Source organism: Lissotriton helveticus, chromosome 8, assembly GCF_964261635.1.
Source record: "Lissotriton helveticus chromosome 8, aLisHel1.1, whole genome shotgun sequence".
NCBI lineage: Eukaryota > Metazoa > Chordata > Amphibia > Caudata > Salamandridae > Lissotriton > Lissotriton helveticus.
The window spans coordinates 1,585,900,721-1,585,920,246 of record NC_136069.1 but is presented as its reverse complement, the minus strand read 5'-3'; the positions used below and the strand labels follow the sequence as shown (position 1 = coordinate 1,585,920,246).

Sequence of the window (19,526 nt, the reverse complement as noted above, 5' to 3'; positions counted from 1 at the left end):
CATTCTGCATCTGTGGATTTAATAAGGGATTCTTTAAGTTTCTAGGAGGTTTAGGACACTCGTCTCTCCAATGTCCAATTTCGCCACAATTAAAACAAGGTAATCTTTGTTTCAACTCCTCAATCTTTGGGCTAAATTTTCTTGGAAAAATATTACCTTTAAGCTTTCCTTGTATCTGGTTCGTATTTCCAGTTTGAACAAAATTTGTGTTCTTATTACCCATGCTGGCAATTTGTTGCTCAGCCACTTTTACCTGAGCCCACATGGCTTTCTCCTTGAGCTTCTTTTGTCTCACCTCTAATTCATCACTGCAATACTTAGCTTTTCTCAGAATATCGTCTACAGAAAGTGATTGCCATCCTACAATGCTATTCCTGATCATATCTGCAATTTCAGGTTTTAGTCCATAAACGAATCTATAGATAAAATGACTCATGTCCTTTTCATCTAATTTTTCATAGCCACTGTATTGTTTAAAAATGAACAGTAACCTCTCATAAAAGGAATGAACTGATTCTTTTGTTTCCTGATTTGTCCTTTCTATTTTAACCCAATCAACTTCTTTGGGTGGAATTTTGTTTTTCATCCAAACGATCACCTTTTCGTAAAAATCCATTACAAGAGGATTTGGGGCACCTGTTTCTTTGATTCGTTCAGGCTCTGTTTTTGGCCAACTTATTGATATTTTACATTCTGTCCAAAGATCTGATGGTACGACAATGTCGAAAAATCCATCTAAATCAATCCACAGAACTTTTGACACTTTGATAAATCTATCCACTTGTCTATACCACTCTACCGGTTTCTCCCTCAATTTTGGAAAATCATTTGTGAATAGCAGTATGTCCTGTCTTGACCAAGGGACATGAACATATCCTCCACCTGCAATTTCTCTCATTGGAAATTGTTTTGACAATTTTTCCAATCTTTCATCTTCCTTCTTTTTCGTCCATTTTACTCTCCATTTATTGAGTTCTCCCAGCTTTTTGATGTAAACAATCAAATCTTTTATATGCACTATTCTTCCCATTGAGTTCAAACTCTCAATGTCACTTTCTGAAAAGTCTAGTCTGTAATGTTTTGCAAAATTCTTTTGTTTACTCACATCGATTTCAAGTTCCGCTGCTAGATCTTCTAATTGATCATATTTATTTTTAGTTTTCCACTGAATACTTTTACAAATGAACAGTAGTTCATCATCTCGATAATAATTTAAACTATCTGGACCAATTGTTCCAATTATTAATTCTTCTATATTTGCTTTTAATTTAGCCACATCAAGTTTTGGAGTAGTTACCCTAACTTCAGGACTCCCTACATCTGAAATAGCACCCATTGGTGTTTTTGGAGATAAATCCTCATTAAAGGTTAAATCTGGCATTCTCGATCTCGAAGAGTTTATTTCGGATATGTCTGAATAAAATTTTTCAGCAGCTTTTTGAATTTCTGCATTTAAAGGAATAGTTAACCCTGTTTTGTTTGATTCTCTTTGGTCAAATACAGGCTGAACAGGACCAATCGTTACTGGAACTGTCACAGCTTCCATGCTTTTTGTCATTCGTTTAATTAATTCTTCTTTAGATTTAAAATATTCAGCAGAATCAACAGCCTCAACGTTTCTTGTTTCCCTTGCATAGTCTTTTGGAGCTTCCCTTGCTCTTGGAGTCATTGCAAAATGTCTACCTTCATTTCGAACATTATCAAATTCTGGTCTTCTTGGAGTTTCAATAATTTCACAATTATTTGGATAAAGTTTTGGAGTTTCATTAATTGGAGGTGCACTCGGTGAAGTTTCAGTAGAAACCACCGGAGTAGACCATGATCTAGGAGGTCTTAAAGGTTGATTCTTTCTAGCTGTAGTGTATATTTCTTCCATAACTGCATCTTCAGATTCGCTTTCTATAGATTTCCCAGCAGGAGTACCCATGACCATTTCCTGAATTAAATACAATCCTTCACTCATGTTTCCCTGCCTCCACATTCGCAATCTGTCTTCATGAGTTTCTCTTGTCCAAGGTGGAGTTTTAGTAGGTCTTTTGATTCCACTAGCTTCTCTTTGTAATTGATACATCTCATCTTCCCACTCAACTAAAGCTTCAAATTGAGTTGGTCTCAGTTTTGGAGTAAGAGCATTCATTTTCTCTCGTAAATTTCTCAAAACCTTTACATTAAATGAACCATCATCAGGCCAAGTTAAAACACCGTCGTTCTTAGTATAGCGTTTCCAGCTATCAAACCATAAAACAGTATGATATCCATATTCACCTTCCATGTACGCTGCAGGTGTTTTATACTTATGAAGTAATTTACCACCTCGCGTTTCGATTTTCTTGTCGGGTGAAAATAAATTTTTAAGTTTCTGAAATAATGTTGGCTTTTTCTCAACATGTTTAAAATGATAACTCATTTTTAAAAGTTAAATTTAATTCGTAAAATCGTTCGTAAAATATTTCCGGGATGTTCCGCAAAGCAACCAATCCGTGCGCGAAACACACCAACAAGCCAATGACAGTTGAGCTACGTCAGTTTCCTACTCAACGAATAAAAATGGAGTTTTTCTGAAGGACCAATCAGCTTACAGGTCGTCAGAGACTCAAGAGCCAATCAGAGTATAGCTTGTGACGTAGGTCACCCAATCCCAGCGCGGCTCTGTGACGTACACAGCAGCTGCGGTTTCTTGTTTCTCACTCCTAGCGCTTACCCCTCCTTCACAAAATCTTTTCACAGCGCCATTTTAAGGACACTTTTCAGTGTAAATTAATTCTTAAACAATGACAATAAGGACTCATCTGTTCGTTTCACTATTTAGGATAGTTTACATACATTCAAGTATCCACACTTCGGAATAGTCGGCGCTATTCACACTAAGGATAATATTCAATCGTCGGTAGAGTAACTCTTACCCCACCCTTCTAACACGTAAAATTATGAACTCGTGTTCCTCTGAACGCACCGCGAAGTGACAGTTCTAAGAGTTCCACTTGAACATAAATTACAAATCAAATTCGCACTTTCACACGGAAAATTCCCTAATTTCAAACACACATGAAATCCGTACAGGACTCTCACCTGTTTATAGAAATCATGCACCGTTAGCAAAATAACGACGTTATCCGTACAGGACTCTAACCTGTTTATAGATATAAAACATGTACCCCTACAGGACTCTAACCTGTTTATAGATAATCATGCACCGACGTTACTCTGCCCTTCATTCAAGCTCGGATATAACTAATACTTTTATCACAGTGAGTTTTATGGAAGGCGCTTTGTCCCTATTCTCATGCTGCTCTAATTTCTTAGAAAACCCTCACTTTACAAGATTCACACCTAGCCCTAACACTGTGCTGCTCGGCGACAACACTATGGTACACGGCGGTACCTCTTGTGATACTCGGCGATATCACTGCAAACAGAACAGATGACTTGCGTGACTAATTTCTCGCCACACAATCTATACCGGTATAGCTTACAGATAGCACGAAAAACAAACTCAACATGTGTTAAAAAATCGATCCTATTTCCATACCATAACACTTTAGTAACCCTTAGCAACCAACATATTACCTTGGTTACCCTTAGCAACCATCAATTTCTGCTACCAGAGAATTGATCCAGCGGCCTATGGAAAATATATCATAAACAACGCTACCCAACTTCATAACCTATAAACAAAATTCTACACTAACTTATGGACCCATTTATAAACATGACATATTTTGGGCCTACTGAATCAGGTGGTCAGATTAAACCTATATACACATTATTTACAAACTATATACAATTTTATACATCTGCGGAAAGAATATTGTCATTAGAATAAATCCTAACCATTTAAACGACCACCATTGGCGATGGGATCTAGCTAATAGTAACCTACACTTCTGAATAACCAAGACCAGCTTGTTTGTCAAAAGTAAGATTTTATTTACTAAATTATGGTATTTCAAAATGTAATTTTATTATTGTAATTTTATTAGCATTAAAGTAAACATGTTTGAAAAGCTTCATAAGAAAAAATACAATTTAATAAGAAATTCAAAGTTTAAGTAAGATTTTAAAAGTTTAGCATTTCTAAAGCCTAAGTCCCTAGCTAAGCTAAATAAATGGAAAATAAAGTAAAGTTCTTTGAGGATTCTTACGTGCTCCACGCAAAGTCCAACAGCACTTCACCCTCATCGGAAAGTCAGAAAGCAGCAGCCAGCCCATCCCTAAGGGCATGACTTTTTATACCTTTCTATGCTAGCTAAACTAAGCGAAGGAAAGTTTTCAAAAATCCTCGAAGTCCCATTGGTTGAGAGTGACAAGTGACATGTCACCCACATTTCAAAAGTTCCATTAGGTCACGTTTCTTAAAGACCATTGTCTTTTCCGAATGCAACCAGGAGCTTCCTTGGTTTGCAACAATTGTAAATTAATGTTCTCACAGTGTTCATTTCGCTTCCGCGGGTGCCAAGTTAGAGCTGACAAAATTGTCTTTTATCACATATTTCCGACCTTGGCCACGTCCGACAAAATGTTGACAGCATGTTAGATTTGTTTATTGAATGCAGCTTTGACGAACACTTTTTCAGAATGGGCTTCTCATGACTTGTGCAGAAGTAAAATTCAGTTTTAGCAAACTCGAGCAAACTAGGCCCAAAAGTAGGCAACTTATGCTTTCTAGTAATAAACAAAAACAAGAAAAGTATTAATGTAAGAAATAATGTTGATTCTGTATCCACCCTAGGTTTACTAATTAATTAACCCTCCCGATTAATCTAATGTTACCTAGCAAATGCAAACAAATAAAGCAGCGTTTATATCTACCAATCTTCATTAATCCATGAAACTTATGTGCACCTAGAATAGTAGAAATGACATCACATAGACAAGGAAAAGCAAAATAAGCACATGCTTCTTTTAAGTTTTGCTGCAGTTAGTAATGACAAGAACGAAAACAACAAATTATTTTTATTATTTTGCACGAACAAAAGATGCAACATTTATGCACGTTTATGAGCACACATGTTAGTCCCCCCATGTGTAAAGTTTAATCTAGGTTGTATTAACACGATACATCACAAATTATTAATATTATTATTCATGTTATGGAAATGTGACTTTGCGAGTTTAAACAAAATTTTGTTTTCTATCTCGCTCCATCAATGCACAGTAGGGTGCTTAAATAGACTGGCTTCTACTTTGAGACACCTTTCTCAGGTGATGGGTGTGCATAGTAGTGAGTGAGGAGGGACTGGCCTCTCCCTTGAGACCTCTCTCTCAGATTGGGTATGCATACTAGGGTATGAGGAGGGATTGCCCTCTCCTTTCAAACCTCTTTCTCAGATGACAGTAATGCATAGAAGGGTGTAAGGAGGCACTGGCCTCTGTGCTGAGACACCTCTCTTGGATGATAGGTGTGCATAGTCGGATGCAGCAAGAGCCTTAACGCTACTCACAGCTCCTCTCAAGCCGAAGGGCGTGAATAGTAGACTCTGATAAACACCATCTCCACCATCTCCACTACGAGTCCTTCCTACAGTAAAATGTGTGCATACCAGAGTGTATTCAAAGGCCACCTTCTCCTTCCTATATTTTAAGATCCCACACAAGTCTTGCAAGATCGTAACTTCAAAAACAAATTAACTTTCTACTCATCCCAGGACTTATATCTTACACTCTTCCTCTCAATAATAGGCACCACAATATGCCTTTCTATGCCTATATGCCTTTCTACTAGAAGTGTATATTGTAAACTCACCAACCCCTTTTTTTATTCACAATCCTGTGAGAGTCCAGCAAGATCACACAATTATTTTAACAACAATATACATTTAGTTTTATCACAGTAGTTATCCCTTAGAGACTTACTCTCTAAATCTAGGGGACAGCATGTCTTTCTGCTGCTGCCCCCTCATATAGATGTTTTACTTCATTTCCACAGTACCTGCAATTTTTCACAGTAGATAGTAATGGCGGCAATTTCATTTCTAAAATTCCAACAGCCAGTCAATAAGAGCACTCGCTCTTGTGGGACTCTCAGGAGCGAAGGCTCACAGGAAAAACAGGTCTCTCGACCAATCACAGGACTCCATTTTTAATTGTGCTCTTGCAGGATGCTCACGAGAATCGCGCAAGTCAACTGTCCAAATATCTATATTTTTGACTCAATATCTCAACAACTACTGAACAGATTTACCCTAAAAATATTGAACTAAAATATTGTTTCACACTAATATGGTTAAACACACACAAAAATATTGTTATTTAATATATAATATTAATATAAGGCAAATTAAATTCATTTTCAAAATATTTAATACTAATTATAAACATATACATAGCATACGAAGTTTTCGGCCACTCCGGGTGGCCAAAACACGTCATAGACATGACTGAGCAATAAATATTGGAGCACGTTATTTTGCGAGTTTGTGTCCATTCCTTTTTTGGATGCCTTTATGCAATTGGGATTGTTTTTTTAATTTTAATATAAATATTAAAAAACTATATTTTTGTATGTTTTTAACCATAATAGTGTGAAAGAATATTTTATTTTCGATATATTTGTACTTACCATTTTAAGTGTAATGACACAATATTTTTGTAACACGATATTGTTGTTTTCAATATTCTGTCAGTGATCTGATATATGTCTAGTCTATTATACTCTATTTGCCTTGGTTAAGACCACCACATCTAAAACAAGAAGAGAAAACTCCCAATTCAGAAGACCAGGCACCAGTCACCAATGTAGCTCCAGAACACTCTCCTCCGACACCAGAATTCTGTATTGCTGGAAACCAGATATTTCACCAAAAGAGGAACCATCTCAGCATAGGACCCAGTTGCATCTAAGCCCACAGAACCACAAACACAATGGAGCCAACAGAGAGGAACACAAAAACTCTCCAATCAAGGGTCAGTTGCCCCGCAAAGTAGACTACAGCTCATCAAATCCCCCTTCTCATCCATCACTCTAGGCTAGCATCTACAGTCTGGCCAGAAGAGACACCAGACGTGAATTAATGCAGTCGACACAGTCTAAACACAGGAACACTAGCCCTACAACTGCCTGGAACCTCTCACCAATGAACTGCAGATCATAGGTCAGCACTACCTGGGACATGACCTACTTCATCTGGAATCCAAGGGACCCAGCATCTGACACACAACCTCCACAATCTTGGCCCTGGAAGGTGAATGGATCATCCATTCCTCAAGGTATGGGTGAAGGCCAATACCCTTGTCCTGCAGAATAGCCACCAAAGGGCCAACCCCTTTGGAAAATACTCACAGGCGGACTTCATGCTGAAGGGAAGAACAATAAGATGGAAGTGTTAGGAAAAAAACATAAACCTTAGGAATTGCCAATGAAGTGGCCAAACAGGAATATGGAGCTAAGCTTTCTTCAAGTGCAGCATCACCATAAAGTCCCCCATCAGGACCAACTGAATCATGATCTAAATAAGGTTGATTTTCAATGGAATGATTTGGACAAAAAGGTTGACCATTTTCAAGTTGCTGGTGAGCTGTATTCTCCCATTATCTTCGGGATTGGGTTACAGGTGAGACCCCACAATCCTACTCCTCTGGTGGAATAGGGTATATTGCCTTCCTTTATTACATGGTATGTACTTCCTGCTCAAAGAGAACCTTGACACTTTGCCTCACAGATACCAGCAGATTCTACTTGTCTGCATGCTTAGCGTTGCTAGGGCTCTTTTTGTAAGCCTGCCCTATTGCAGCATTCATGTGATACCCATTTTTTTGCTGACATTAATATTACTACCCTTCTTCACCTGTTCTATTAGCTTCTTTTTGATATTCTACCCTCCTCTCTCACTTCTTCTCAACCTACTGTTGGTCATGTTACTCTCTTCTTTCTGTCCGCCTTTCGTCATTGCTCTATCCCCCATTTAATTCCTCATCCATCACTTCTCATCTATCAGTCGCAATTCCACATTCACCATTCCTCATAAATCATCCACATTTCCTCATCCATCATCCTTCAACTTTATCCTTCATTCATCATCCGTCATTCTTGATCCCTCATCAACTGTCATCCATCATTCTTCATCTGTCACTCCTCATCCCTTGTGAATCATCCATCATCCAACATTCCTCGATCACCTTTCAGCATTCCTCATCCATTATCTAGTATTGTTCATCTCAAATCCATCATCTCTCATCCATCATCAATTAATCCTTATCCCTCATCCATTATTCTTTAATCACCATTCCTCATCCATCATTTCTCATATCCTAAACCCGAACTCCACCGTCATTCATACATCATCATTGATTCCTTATCCTTCATGTCTCATACATTGTCTCTCATCTACCAGTCCCAACCCATTAGCCCTTATTCATCAACCCCATCCTTTATCCTTCAACCAACATCCATAATTTCTCATTTTTATCCCTTCACCATCATCCCTCATCCATCATGATCAAATCCACATCCATCATCCCTCATACAACATTCTTCATTTACCTCTGGACCATCACCTCAATTCCTGAATTCCAAATTACCCGAAAGACCTGACTGTTCGAATAAACCTGCGGGTCTTGCAAGCACATGGATACCCTCTCTGGGGATTAGCAGGGCTTTATAAACCCTGATTGATTAATTAATTGATCATCCATCATTCTTCATCCATCATTTCTCAAGCCTGATCCATAATCCATCATGTGGCGTTCATCACTCCTCATCCATCCTACCAAATCCATGATCCCTCATTGCTTATCCATCATCCCTCATCAATCAACAGTATTCTATTGCTCCTTCTCCCTCATCAATCATTCCTCAGTGGTTAAGTTTCTGAAAAGGAGCTGGATTGTATCATCTGTAAAGCTTACAGTGGGTCTTCGGGACAGTGCAACTAATATAACCTTTTTCACAATCACCGCAACTTTCCAATACCAACATCAGGTTGTCTTACTACATGGCGAAACAGGGACCTCTTTAAACTTCATACTTTGAATTTCAAGAGGATTCACCATATTTCCCAAACAAACGTACCTGAAACTCACCTCTACCCTATGAGGACTTAGGGGCTGATTACGATGGTAGTGAACCCGCAGCCAACAGGCTGTCGGTGGCGTGTTCACCGCCATTTTGAGGCCATTTCCTACCTGCCAGATTTTGATGGCGGGCGGTGTGCTAGCGGGCGGAAAGTCAGACCGCCACGTGTCCAACAGTAGCAATCATTCCGATTGCCTATCGGACCGCTCTGCATCCCTAGAATGGTGGTGGTGCCTACCAGGCACCGCCGTAGGGACTACAATGGTTCATCCCCGCCAGCCTTTCCATGGTGGTTCACTTGCCATGGAAAGGTTGGCGGGGATGGACTTGGGGGCCCGTAGTGGGCCTCCCTTAAGCAGGGGCACTCCAGTTTTGCACTTGGGGGGATCATATGGTGCCCCCTACATTCCCCTGCACCATGTGGCAGGTACCGCATGGTGCCTGCCACGTAGTGCAGAGAAATGTAGAAAGTGCTTTGTTTATATTGCGGCGGGTTCTGCAGCCAGCAGCACCTGCCGCAATGAAGAAAATGGCACTTGCTCCACAGTGGTGGCGGCCGCATTGTAATCCCACCTGTGGGATGGCCAACTTGTAGGTGGATGGCTCACATCCCCGGGACGATGGCGGATGGACTCCATCCGCCATCGTAATCAGCCCCTTTAGGCTCTTTTAACAACAAACTACTCACTTCCCAAAATCCATTCCTTTTGAGTCATGGTCATCATTTGTATACTCTATCACATCTGCGCTTTTCAAAATTTCTGTTGAACTTCACGGAATGTCGCTTGGACTCCTGTCGTCCGAAGTACACTGAACAGCGTAGGTTTGCCACCAGTGGTCAAAACCGGTCCACTTTTTTAGGTTAATTTGTATTTTAGTTTCGACACAATGCACACAACCTTAACTACTGGCTATAAGTCCTCACCCTTGCACAGTAGCTGTAACCTTGTTTCAGCCTGGAGAGGGAGGGGAAGGCAAATAAATGATTCCTGGCACTGCAGCCACAGTCCCTGAGGCTGGCAGCTGGGGTCTTCAGGACATGTTACTCTTTAGATGACTATGAATGGGAAAGGTGGGGACCTCCAACAACCCTGGGCCTTAATTATGAGGCCTTGCGACAGTTTGCGCTTCCAATGCGTCGCTTTTTGTGATGCATCGGTGGCGTAAAACATGCCTCCTGTTGCGCCCTATTTACAAAGTGACACATCTAAGCAGGTGTGTCACTTTGTAAACCCCTACGCTACATTATACCTGTGTCAGGTATAATGTTTGCAGGGTGGGCGTTCCCACGTAAGTAAGCCTCGTAAAAGTAACGCAGTAAAATCTGCGAGATTTCACAGCGCCACTTCTAGGGTGCAAATGCGTTAATATCTTACGCCTGCCTCACTGCAGGCGTAAGACTCACCCAGGCCCTTTCACACGGGGCTTGCCCCATATGAAAGGGCACATTGCTGGAGTTGCGTCACTTTTGTGACACACTCCAGCAATGTGTCACTTTTGCACCTGCAGATACGTCAGAAATATTGACGTATCTCTAACTCCTTGCGACAAGATGCGTCATACAGTAAATATGACGCATCGATCATTTCGCAAGGAGGGCACACTGAGAAGTGACGCATCGCTGCTTTCATGCAGCAATGCGTCACTTCTCATAAATAAGGCCCCCTGAGTTCTTCCAATAAAGGCAATTCCCTAGAGCAGAGACTAAAGGCACAATGAAGGCATGATGTAGTAAATCAAAATCCTCTGATTTGACGGAAAGTTGATGGAGGAAACTCATTTAGTTTCTCTTTAAGATTTAACACTTCTTTCAGAAACTGGAGGATTTACCTTTACCACCCAACTCTAATTCGAGGTCTGCCTCTTAGTACAGCGGTGTGCTGCACCAGTTGAGATGTTTAAGTGCTACCTCGAACCACTTTTACAGTGACATTATGGGCCCGATTCACAGAACTAACTTAAGACAAAATCCTAAACTTACTACTTTTGGTATTCACAGAAGTTAGGATTTTGTCTTAAGTTTGTCTTAAGACAAACTTAAGATAGACGTAAGTTAGGATTTTGTCTTAAGTCTGTCTTAAGTCTGTCTTAAGACGAACTTAAGACAAAATCCTAACTTCTGTGAATACCAAAAGTAGTAAGTTTACGATTTTGTCTTAAGTTAGTTCTGTGAATCAGGCCCTATGTGACTATGTGCAAACATTGTGATGAGCCCCGGTATGATGCAAAACACTGAAGGAATTTAAGTATTTTTGTTAGAGTAATATTGAAGACCATTAATTACACTGTAGAATATTATTTCCATAATTAATATCAGCTTGCCAGATCACTTTAGTTTCTTCTGAATTTTGAAAACATTCATTCCAATAAAATCAACATAAAGCATAAAATAAGACGCTACTGTTTATACATTTTCATTAAAACAGGATTTTTCACCTACTATAACAACAAATAAATTAAAATCTATTTCTCAACTGATTGTAAGACTCGATATAAAAATTAAACAAACAAGGTGAAATATATGGGAAGCAAAAGGAAAAACGATTATTCTGAGACGTCATTTGACACTCATTGGGCTTTTTTTTAATTCACATTAATCCACACATTAATTAATATTCCACAAATCTTATTAAAATGTCAAGTGCCATAATATGTTTTATACCCTTATTGCAAATATTAGAAATTGCCCAAAGGCAAGATCGATTCTCGGGATTAAATGAAAGAGAAATGCAGGTCTGTGTAGAGGAAAACCCTTCTTAATTAATATAGATTTTATTAATCCTGCCCTCAGGGCTTTGTAAAATGTGCAATAGAAGATAAAGTGTGCTGGGGTTTCCTAACAAATCTCATCACAGGGAGAATCGAGCATTATAAAATTTTGGTTGTGGTTAGATAAAGCCTTAGGATTGTGTAGAGGTGTATGAGTTATGCTGCAGTTTATGATGGAGGGTATGGGTGAAGTTTGGGTTAAGGATAGAATTAGAGTTTGTATGAGAGTAAGTATTTATATCGAGGTTATAGAAAGGCTAAGTATTAGTGTGTAGGTAATGTTAGGTTTAAGGTAGGTCATGGTGTTATGTTTAGGTTTAAGGTTACGGTCAAGTGTGGGATTAAGTTTATTATTAATGCTTTGGGTAGTCACAGTGGTAGGTCTATTGCTTAAATTGAATTTCTTCATTTGGAATATTATCAGTACAATTTTTAAAAATTGTCTTTATAATGGGGTATTCAGAATCACATCTTGATAAACATCTTTGTCAATGTTGCACTCTTCTGCATTTATCACTGCATGCTCCCTCTTTGAATTCTGCGATGTTGACAACTATTATGTGAACACATGCTATTGCCATTATTCAGATTATCTGTCACTGGAGTTGAAAATAAAAGCGATTTCATTCTGTTACACATGGTGCTGCACTGCTGACATGTAGCCGGCTATTTATTTACTGAGTATATTGGTATATTGATTCTAGAAAATGCAATTAAAGCTGAGCTAGCTGTACCCTAGCGCCTGTTCTACAGGGAACAATAGCATCAAAGGACAGCATGTCTGCCTACAGATGGTAAACATTGTTAGAGAACACAGAATTATTTGCAAAGATTGGGAACAGTTATGATATATTTATGTGTCATATGCACTGGAAAATACATTTTACGCTAGCCTTTCGTGCATCCTTTCAGCTGCAACCCCAGTGAATCAGCCTTTCGTTAGAATGTAACCATCTACACATCAGAAAATACAATTAAAAAGCATTTCCTCTTTTATCTGCAAGCACATTCAACCCTTCTTCAGTCTGTCTAGAAAGCTGTTGGCCGTCAAGGAGGGCCTTTTGTGCTGAGGGAGTAAATATGCTTACATGATGATTACTATGTTTGGAAAGTTGTAAGGCTGATTCCACTTCAGACTCTTATGCGATTATCTGGATGGATAAGACCCTATGGTAAATTCATAGTAAACATTTTACAAGCAAGTTAGTATGTAGTTACTTAGGGCCTTATTTATGAGGCAATGCGTCACTTATACGCCGCCGGTATGTCACTTTTTGTGACGTAACAGCAGCGTACAAAATGTGCCTTGTTGCACCATATTTACAAAGTGACGCATCCAGGTAGATGCGTCACTTTGTAAACCCCTGCACCACATTATACCTGCGCCAGGTATAATGTATGCAGGGGGGGCGTTCTGGCACATGAAAGGGTCATAGAAGTGACGCAGTGAAATCTATAAGATTTCACTGCGCCACTTCTAGGACGCAAAGGCGTCAATATCATACACCTGCCTCACAGCAGGCGTAAGACTGACGCAGGCCCTTTCACATGGAGCTTGCCCCATGTGAAAGGACACATTGCTGGAGTTGCGTCACTTTTGCGCCATACAGATACGTCAGAAATACTGACGTATCTGTAACTCCTTGCGACATGATGCGTCATACCGTAAATATGACACATCAATCATGTCGCAAGGAGGGCGCACTGAGAAGTGACGCAGCTCTGTTTTCATGCAGCGATGCGTCACTTCTCATAAATGAGGCCCTTAGTCGGCAGACCTCCTAATATGATTTGTATTTATCATTTTTTCCATTGGTCATTGATTGTATAAGCTTATGCTGCATTCCAAGTACCCTATGGCATTCTGTGTCAGTTGCACCTGGTGTTTACTGTGCATGGATGCTCCAATAAAGAGTTACTAATAAGTCACTTATATTGGTCATCATTCCGTACCACATTTTGGCGATGAGACAGAAAGGTACCACAGTTTCTAATGTCCTGATGTTAACCTTTAAACTTATCCACTCAAATATCTTCCTTTTTCAGACACAATCAAATGCTTAAAATGTCCTGATGGCCAGTGGCCAAATGACCGACGTGATCAATGTATCGAAAAAGAGGTTGAGTATATGACTTATGAAGAACCACTGGGGCTAACACTGATCCTCTTTGCAACCCTCCTGACTATCCTCACTGTTGCTGTCATGGGAGTCTTTATTAAGTATGGGCACACCCCCATTGTGAAAGCCAACAACCGTGGCCTCAGCTACCTCCTTCTCATCGCCCTCGTCTTCTGCTTCCTCTGCTCCTTCATATTCATCGGCCGCCCCAGGACACTCACATGCATTCTCCGACAAACTGTGTTTGGGGTCATTTTTTCCATCAGTGTCTCATCTGTTCTGGCAAAAACCATTATTGTTGTTCTTGCATTCAAGGCAACAAATCCCAGCAGCTCTGCAAGGAAGTGGCTAGGACCAAAGACCCCAATCTACATAGTTTCCTTGTCTTCATCAATCCAAATTCTCATCTGTGGTGTTTGGATTGCAAAGTCACCTCCATTTCCAGAACTGAACACAAAGTCATACATTGAGAAGATAATTTTTGAATGCAATGAAGGGGAAAACATATTTTTCTACTGCATGATGGGATACATGGGTCTCCTGGCTTCCATCAGCTTTATAGTCGCTTTTGTCTCAAGGAATTTGCCTGGAAGCTTCAACGAGGCCAAGCTGATTACCTTTAGTATGCTGGTGTTTGTCAGTGTTTGGCTCTCCTTTATCCCAGCCTACCTGAGCACACGGGGAAAATACATGGTGGCCGTAGAAGTATTTGCTATTTTGTGTTCCAGTGCAGGATTGCTCGGCTGCATCTTTTTCCCCAAATGTTATATCATTCTAGTGAGACCCGACAGTAATACCAAAGGGCATCTAGTAGGAAAACCACATTTGGGTAATAGAAAATAAGAATGCTTGAATACATGACTTTTGATATTTTATTTGTTAGCTGGCTGAGGTGGTGGAGTGGAAGAGGGAGAACATGATGGACTATGGATGAGTGATATTTCACACCACAAAGCAAAAATTATCCTGTCTACCTTGATGGCCTTGAAATTTGTGAAGAACGTTATGGATGCAAAACTACAATGAATGCATTAGGGGGCCTTTGTCCAAACTCAGACAATGCGGTGAAAGCCATTTTATTGTGATAATGAACAGGACACCCATGGCCTTGCAATGGGAAGTGTAATTGTTCCCCTTATGTGGATGCATTCCTTGTTGGGGAATCCATTGGATCTTAAAAACCCACTACCAAATATAGCCCACTTCCAAGACTTTCCTCCACTAGTACCCATTGTGAACCACCACCTGCTGGTTGACTATCTGTCCCAACTAGGAATGTGCACTTCCAGCTGTCCATGTACCAAATGGAACTTGCACCGGGGAAGCAGGTATTCTCTACTTTGCCTGAATGACACCACTGGAAATTGGAGGACTTCCATCTTTGTATCATATTCACTAATTACAAAAGGGCTGCATGACCTCTTTTGCAATACTAAGGTGCGCATAAGCGCTAATCTGGTAGTTTTGTGCAAAAGCATTGCCCCCAGTCTAATTGTTATATGGCTTGTTTGTAGATGAATGACAAATCCATGTACCATAAGCTTCTCTCCTTTGCCCATACCCCAAGAAGCAAGCTATGTTCAGACACTACCCAGAGTGTCAACATTAGAAATTTCAATGATGCTAGAAGTGAGGACACGTGTAGTGTTCCCCATTATTTGCAAAACAGAGCTGGAGTGGTGGGCTGTGTGTTTCTATTCCTTTGGAGTTCATCTTTGCTCTACCCACCTACTGGTTGACCAAAGTGCTGCACGGAATCAGGAGAAGGGAGGGAATCAAATGCATCTCTCCATCATTGAATTTTCTTTGCACTAATGACTGAAGTTTGGGTCTAGAAAATTTACCCTGTAGCCCCACCAATGTATTCTAATGGTGGCCAAATGTCAATACAGGAGACTGCTGTTGAAAACCTGTTTTCTTCACTTGCATACATTGTATGGCCATGGACAAATATTCTGTCTGCGCCTTACTTTCTATGGGTACAAAACTTGTGATAGGCTTAAAATTGCATGGTTTATTAACTAGCAATTTCATTATTTTGATTCTCCCTTACTCTTCCCTGGACTTACTGATGAAGTGGCACCACCTCTTGGACAGTTTTTGTATCTTTTACTGCTCAAAAATCCTCCGAGTCCAACTATTCAAGGCCCATAACTAATACTGTTGATCCAGAAGGGCTGATGGATGAACTAAGGCCTTCAAGAGCAAAGGGTAAACTGAGTGCCGGGATTACCTGTAAGCAATTTAGACAGTACCACCTCATTTCACTTTCTTGTTCCTATCATTACTCATGAGGACGTTGAAAAGCTGAGCCGGCAGCTTCAGATCTGCACCACAAAATGAGGCAGAGATGTCAACATAGAATACAGCACCCAGTGCATTTTAATGATGGCAGCTCAATTCACACACACATTAACTGAACAGAAAAGACACCAGAGACAAATGATTAGCAATCCACAGAACCGGAAGCCAGCATGTAGTGGCCCATGAAAGTAGTAGAGAGTGCTTACCAGGTACTATGCTTCCAAATGTTACTCATGCAGACATGCTGAGCATTGACTAAAAGATAGTTACGTTCTTTGTGGGATGGGCTTGAACCTGAGTATGCTCAGCCCAGCATGAAACCTTGAAGGCCAAGGACTTTACCCAACAAAGTCCCAGATGAAGGCTGCAAGCAGAGAAAGAGGAGCCAAAGGTAACAAAAACGGTCAATGTGGGAGAAGGATCCGGGTAAAATAAAGGGAGTATAACTTCAAAATTCCACTGAAACATCAAATATAAATATTTTTTATTTATTGATTGATTAATTACAATCCTTACAATGTCAGCGGTAATTCTCTAAACAACAGCCATACATGAGGCATGAATAAGAAAGCAAAATCTGAGTAACACAAGAGCATAAAAGGAGTCAAAATGCCTTAAGGAAGACTTTTAAAACAGTATTTATGAGATTACATGTAATACACTAAAAGGATTTAAGATTAGCAACAGAAACAAGAATGTTCAGGCGTTACTAAAAAGGGCTGTAGGTGCAGAGGTTATGAAAAGTGAGGTAGTAAGACCATAGCAGCAAAAATCACCATAGTACAGATAGCACCAGATTTAAAAATAGCCTAGAGTATAGAAACATAATAATATCAGCAATATTGAAGTAAAGTAAAAACCCTTGAGGTAGCAATCAATATTAAAGTGCTTTATGATAGAGTAACTAGCCGTAATGTGCAAAAGTTCTTGAAAAAGGTCCATAGCAGCGAGATTGGTCATGACACCAAAGGTGGCGTATGTTGTGGTTGTTGTTGTTGTTGAAAGGCAAGTAAAACAATGGTTTGACAATGTTCAAATGCTGTGTGTTATATTGCAAAGTGCTAAACAGAGTTCAGATAAACTGTGTAGTCTTACACACGGTAAACACCAGAAGCTGCATGCCACTCCAAGCTTTCTGCGGATGGATTTGACCTTTTCCAGATTTAAGTTTGGGCAGCCTTGTCAAGGTATTTAAAGAGGTCATGTACAGCTCTAATGTATTGACTATATTTAGCCAAATCAGTTGGCTCCATTGCAGTAAAAACAAAATGTCTAGCATCATAGCAGGTTCTTATGTTGTGGCTTAGGAAAAGGGGTATTAACAGAGCACGCTTGGCAGGGAGCAGTGTCGGGCAGCAGCCTAATAAGTGGTTAAGATATTCTCTTTTATAGCCACACAGTCTGCACTTCACAATCCTGGAAAGGGAGGGCCATTTTGGGTTGATGTCTTTAATTTGAACCCCCATCATCCTTGCAGCCAATATTTGTTTAAGACAGGCTTTCCCATTTGAGCACTGAAGATATAGTTGAAGCTTCAAACAGAGTGGGAAATTATTAGTGTACGAAGTTGCCAGTGCTTCTAATATCGGTGTGTTCTTAAGTTTATCCTTGTCGCTTGATTTTGACAGTGCTTTTATCTGCTTTTTCAACATAGTTTTAAATGCTTTGTACGAGAGCAGTAATTTGTTCAGTGTGGATAGGCCTATTTGGAGAGTATCAGCTGACCCATTTAGATAAGTGGACCAAGGGCTACTCTTAATTTTAAATATGTTCTGGAGCACAGATTCCAAGCTGTTAGGAGTGGCCATAGTACATCTATAGTAGTATTTTAAAAAGGTGCCTATACTAGCCGGGCTTGGCCCTTCAACCCGAATTCAAGTCTAATCAAATAACCTCTTATATATTGGTGCAGCCTAAACACTTGTATGCTTTTAGATGGAGCTGTTCCGTGGTTTTAGTAAGTTGCTCTGGAAAAACGTCATGGCCGTGAGTGATCACAGGTACTAGGGTGGCCCTGAGCACCCTTCATATTGGGACAGAAGAGAGACTTTCTTAACAGTGTTAAGCTGGCAAAGTCTAGTAGTGATTAGTGCGGCCTTTGCTTTGAGGTTTTTCAAGTGGGTTTTAGGGCCGCCATTAGTAGAAAGCCACACACCCAAGTAATTGTACAAATGACATTAGATACAAACCCAAAAATCAACCACAGAACTCTCCAGTTTGGAAAAAGGTAGAGGTAGGGAGTTTTAGACTCCATGGACCCCCAAATCATCAAGCTACCAGGCTGAGGTCATAATCACCAGAAAAATGTTTTTAGGGGCAAGAGCTTCAGAGACACTTCACCAAAAGCTCAAAAGGAGCTGACTGAAGTTTGCAAGGTAACAGAGCCTGACTGCAAGGCGGAGTCCACAAAATTAGAGGTCAGTACAAGAAGAAACCTCTTGGTAAGCCAACAGCAAAGGAGTCAATAGAATGCTTCTGTTGCCAGTGTTCCCTATAGGCCCAGATTGCTTCAGCATGGAAGATGGCCAATTCCAGATAAAGCCATTTTTAACACTAGAACTGGAGCATGGCAGTCCTCCCAGAGTACCATTTGTTTGTTTGTTATCCTAGTGAGCAGGCACTTGGAAGTCTGAACTACACAAACAATCTCCTCGTGCAGAGAACAGCAAACTGTGCCTTCCAATGACATATAGGAGTTTCCATAACTTTCCCCTGGAGCACCCTCAAGCCAAGGGTCCAGGGAAAGACTAGAAACAGCAGGCAGGATGCCCTTTGGCGAGGGACAGGTCAGTACTACTTCCACCCCCAAAGCTCTTTCTGTCTGGAAATTGGAGCAGAAGACTAAAAGCACAGCATTTGCTTTGCTCATAACCACGTCTGCCACTTATATACCAAATCTGCTGCACAAATGCACAGCAGAGAGAGAGATTAATATAGAGCTATATAATTATCAATCTGGTTCCAAAATAAACGATAAATGGAGTTATGTACCCCACCTAATAAAGACAGATTAGCACCTCTTCTAGTAAAAATTATCTATGACCACCATGTATGGAATGATAAAAATGAAGCTTCTTTTCAATTCACAGTAATAGATTTTAAAGCTGCCGAGATTAGAAAATCTAGACGTTTATAGTTCAAATCAGACATGTTTGTGCAAAGAGCTATAGATTTACAAATTAGCATATTATACAAAAGGGTATCAGAGAAATTGAATATTTTTTTAATGACATCCCATATTTCCCTCCAAAACTTAGAGATAAAATGACATTCATAAAGCATATGCTTTAACAAACCTGGATTCAAATATCAATGCCAACAAT

The 19,526-nt window shown here is 40.1% G+C and overlaps 1 protein-coding gene across 1 annotated transcript in view; it reads left to right on the top strand.

Annotated features, from left to right (window-relative positions):
- LOC144773951 (vomeronasal type-2 receptor 26-like) overlaps positions 1–14,742 on the top strand; it is a 54,648-nt gene extending 39,906 nt beyond the window's left edge. The window contains exon 5 of the mRNA XM_078659004.1: positions 13,826–14,742. Coding sequence (XP_078515130.1) covers positions 13,826–14,742 — 917 coding nt within the window. The remainder of the gene's footprint in view (positions 1–13,825) is intronic.
- Positions 14,743–19,526: the final 4,784 nt, after the last annotated feature.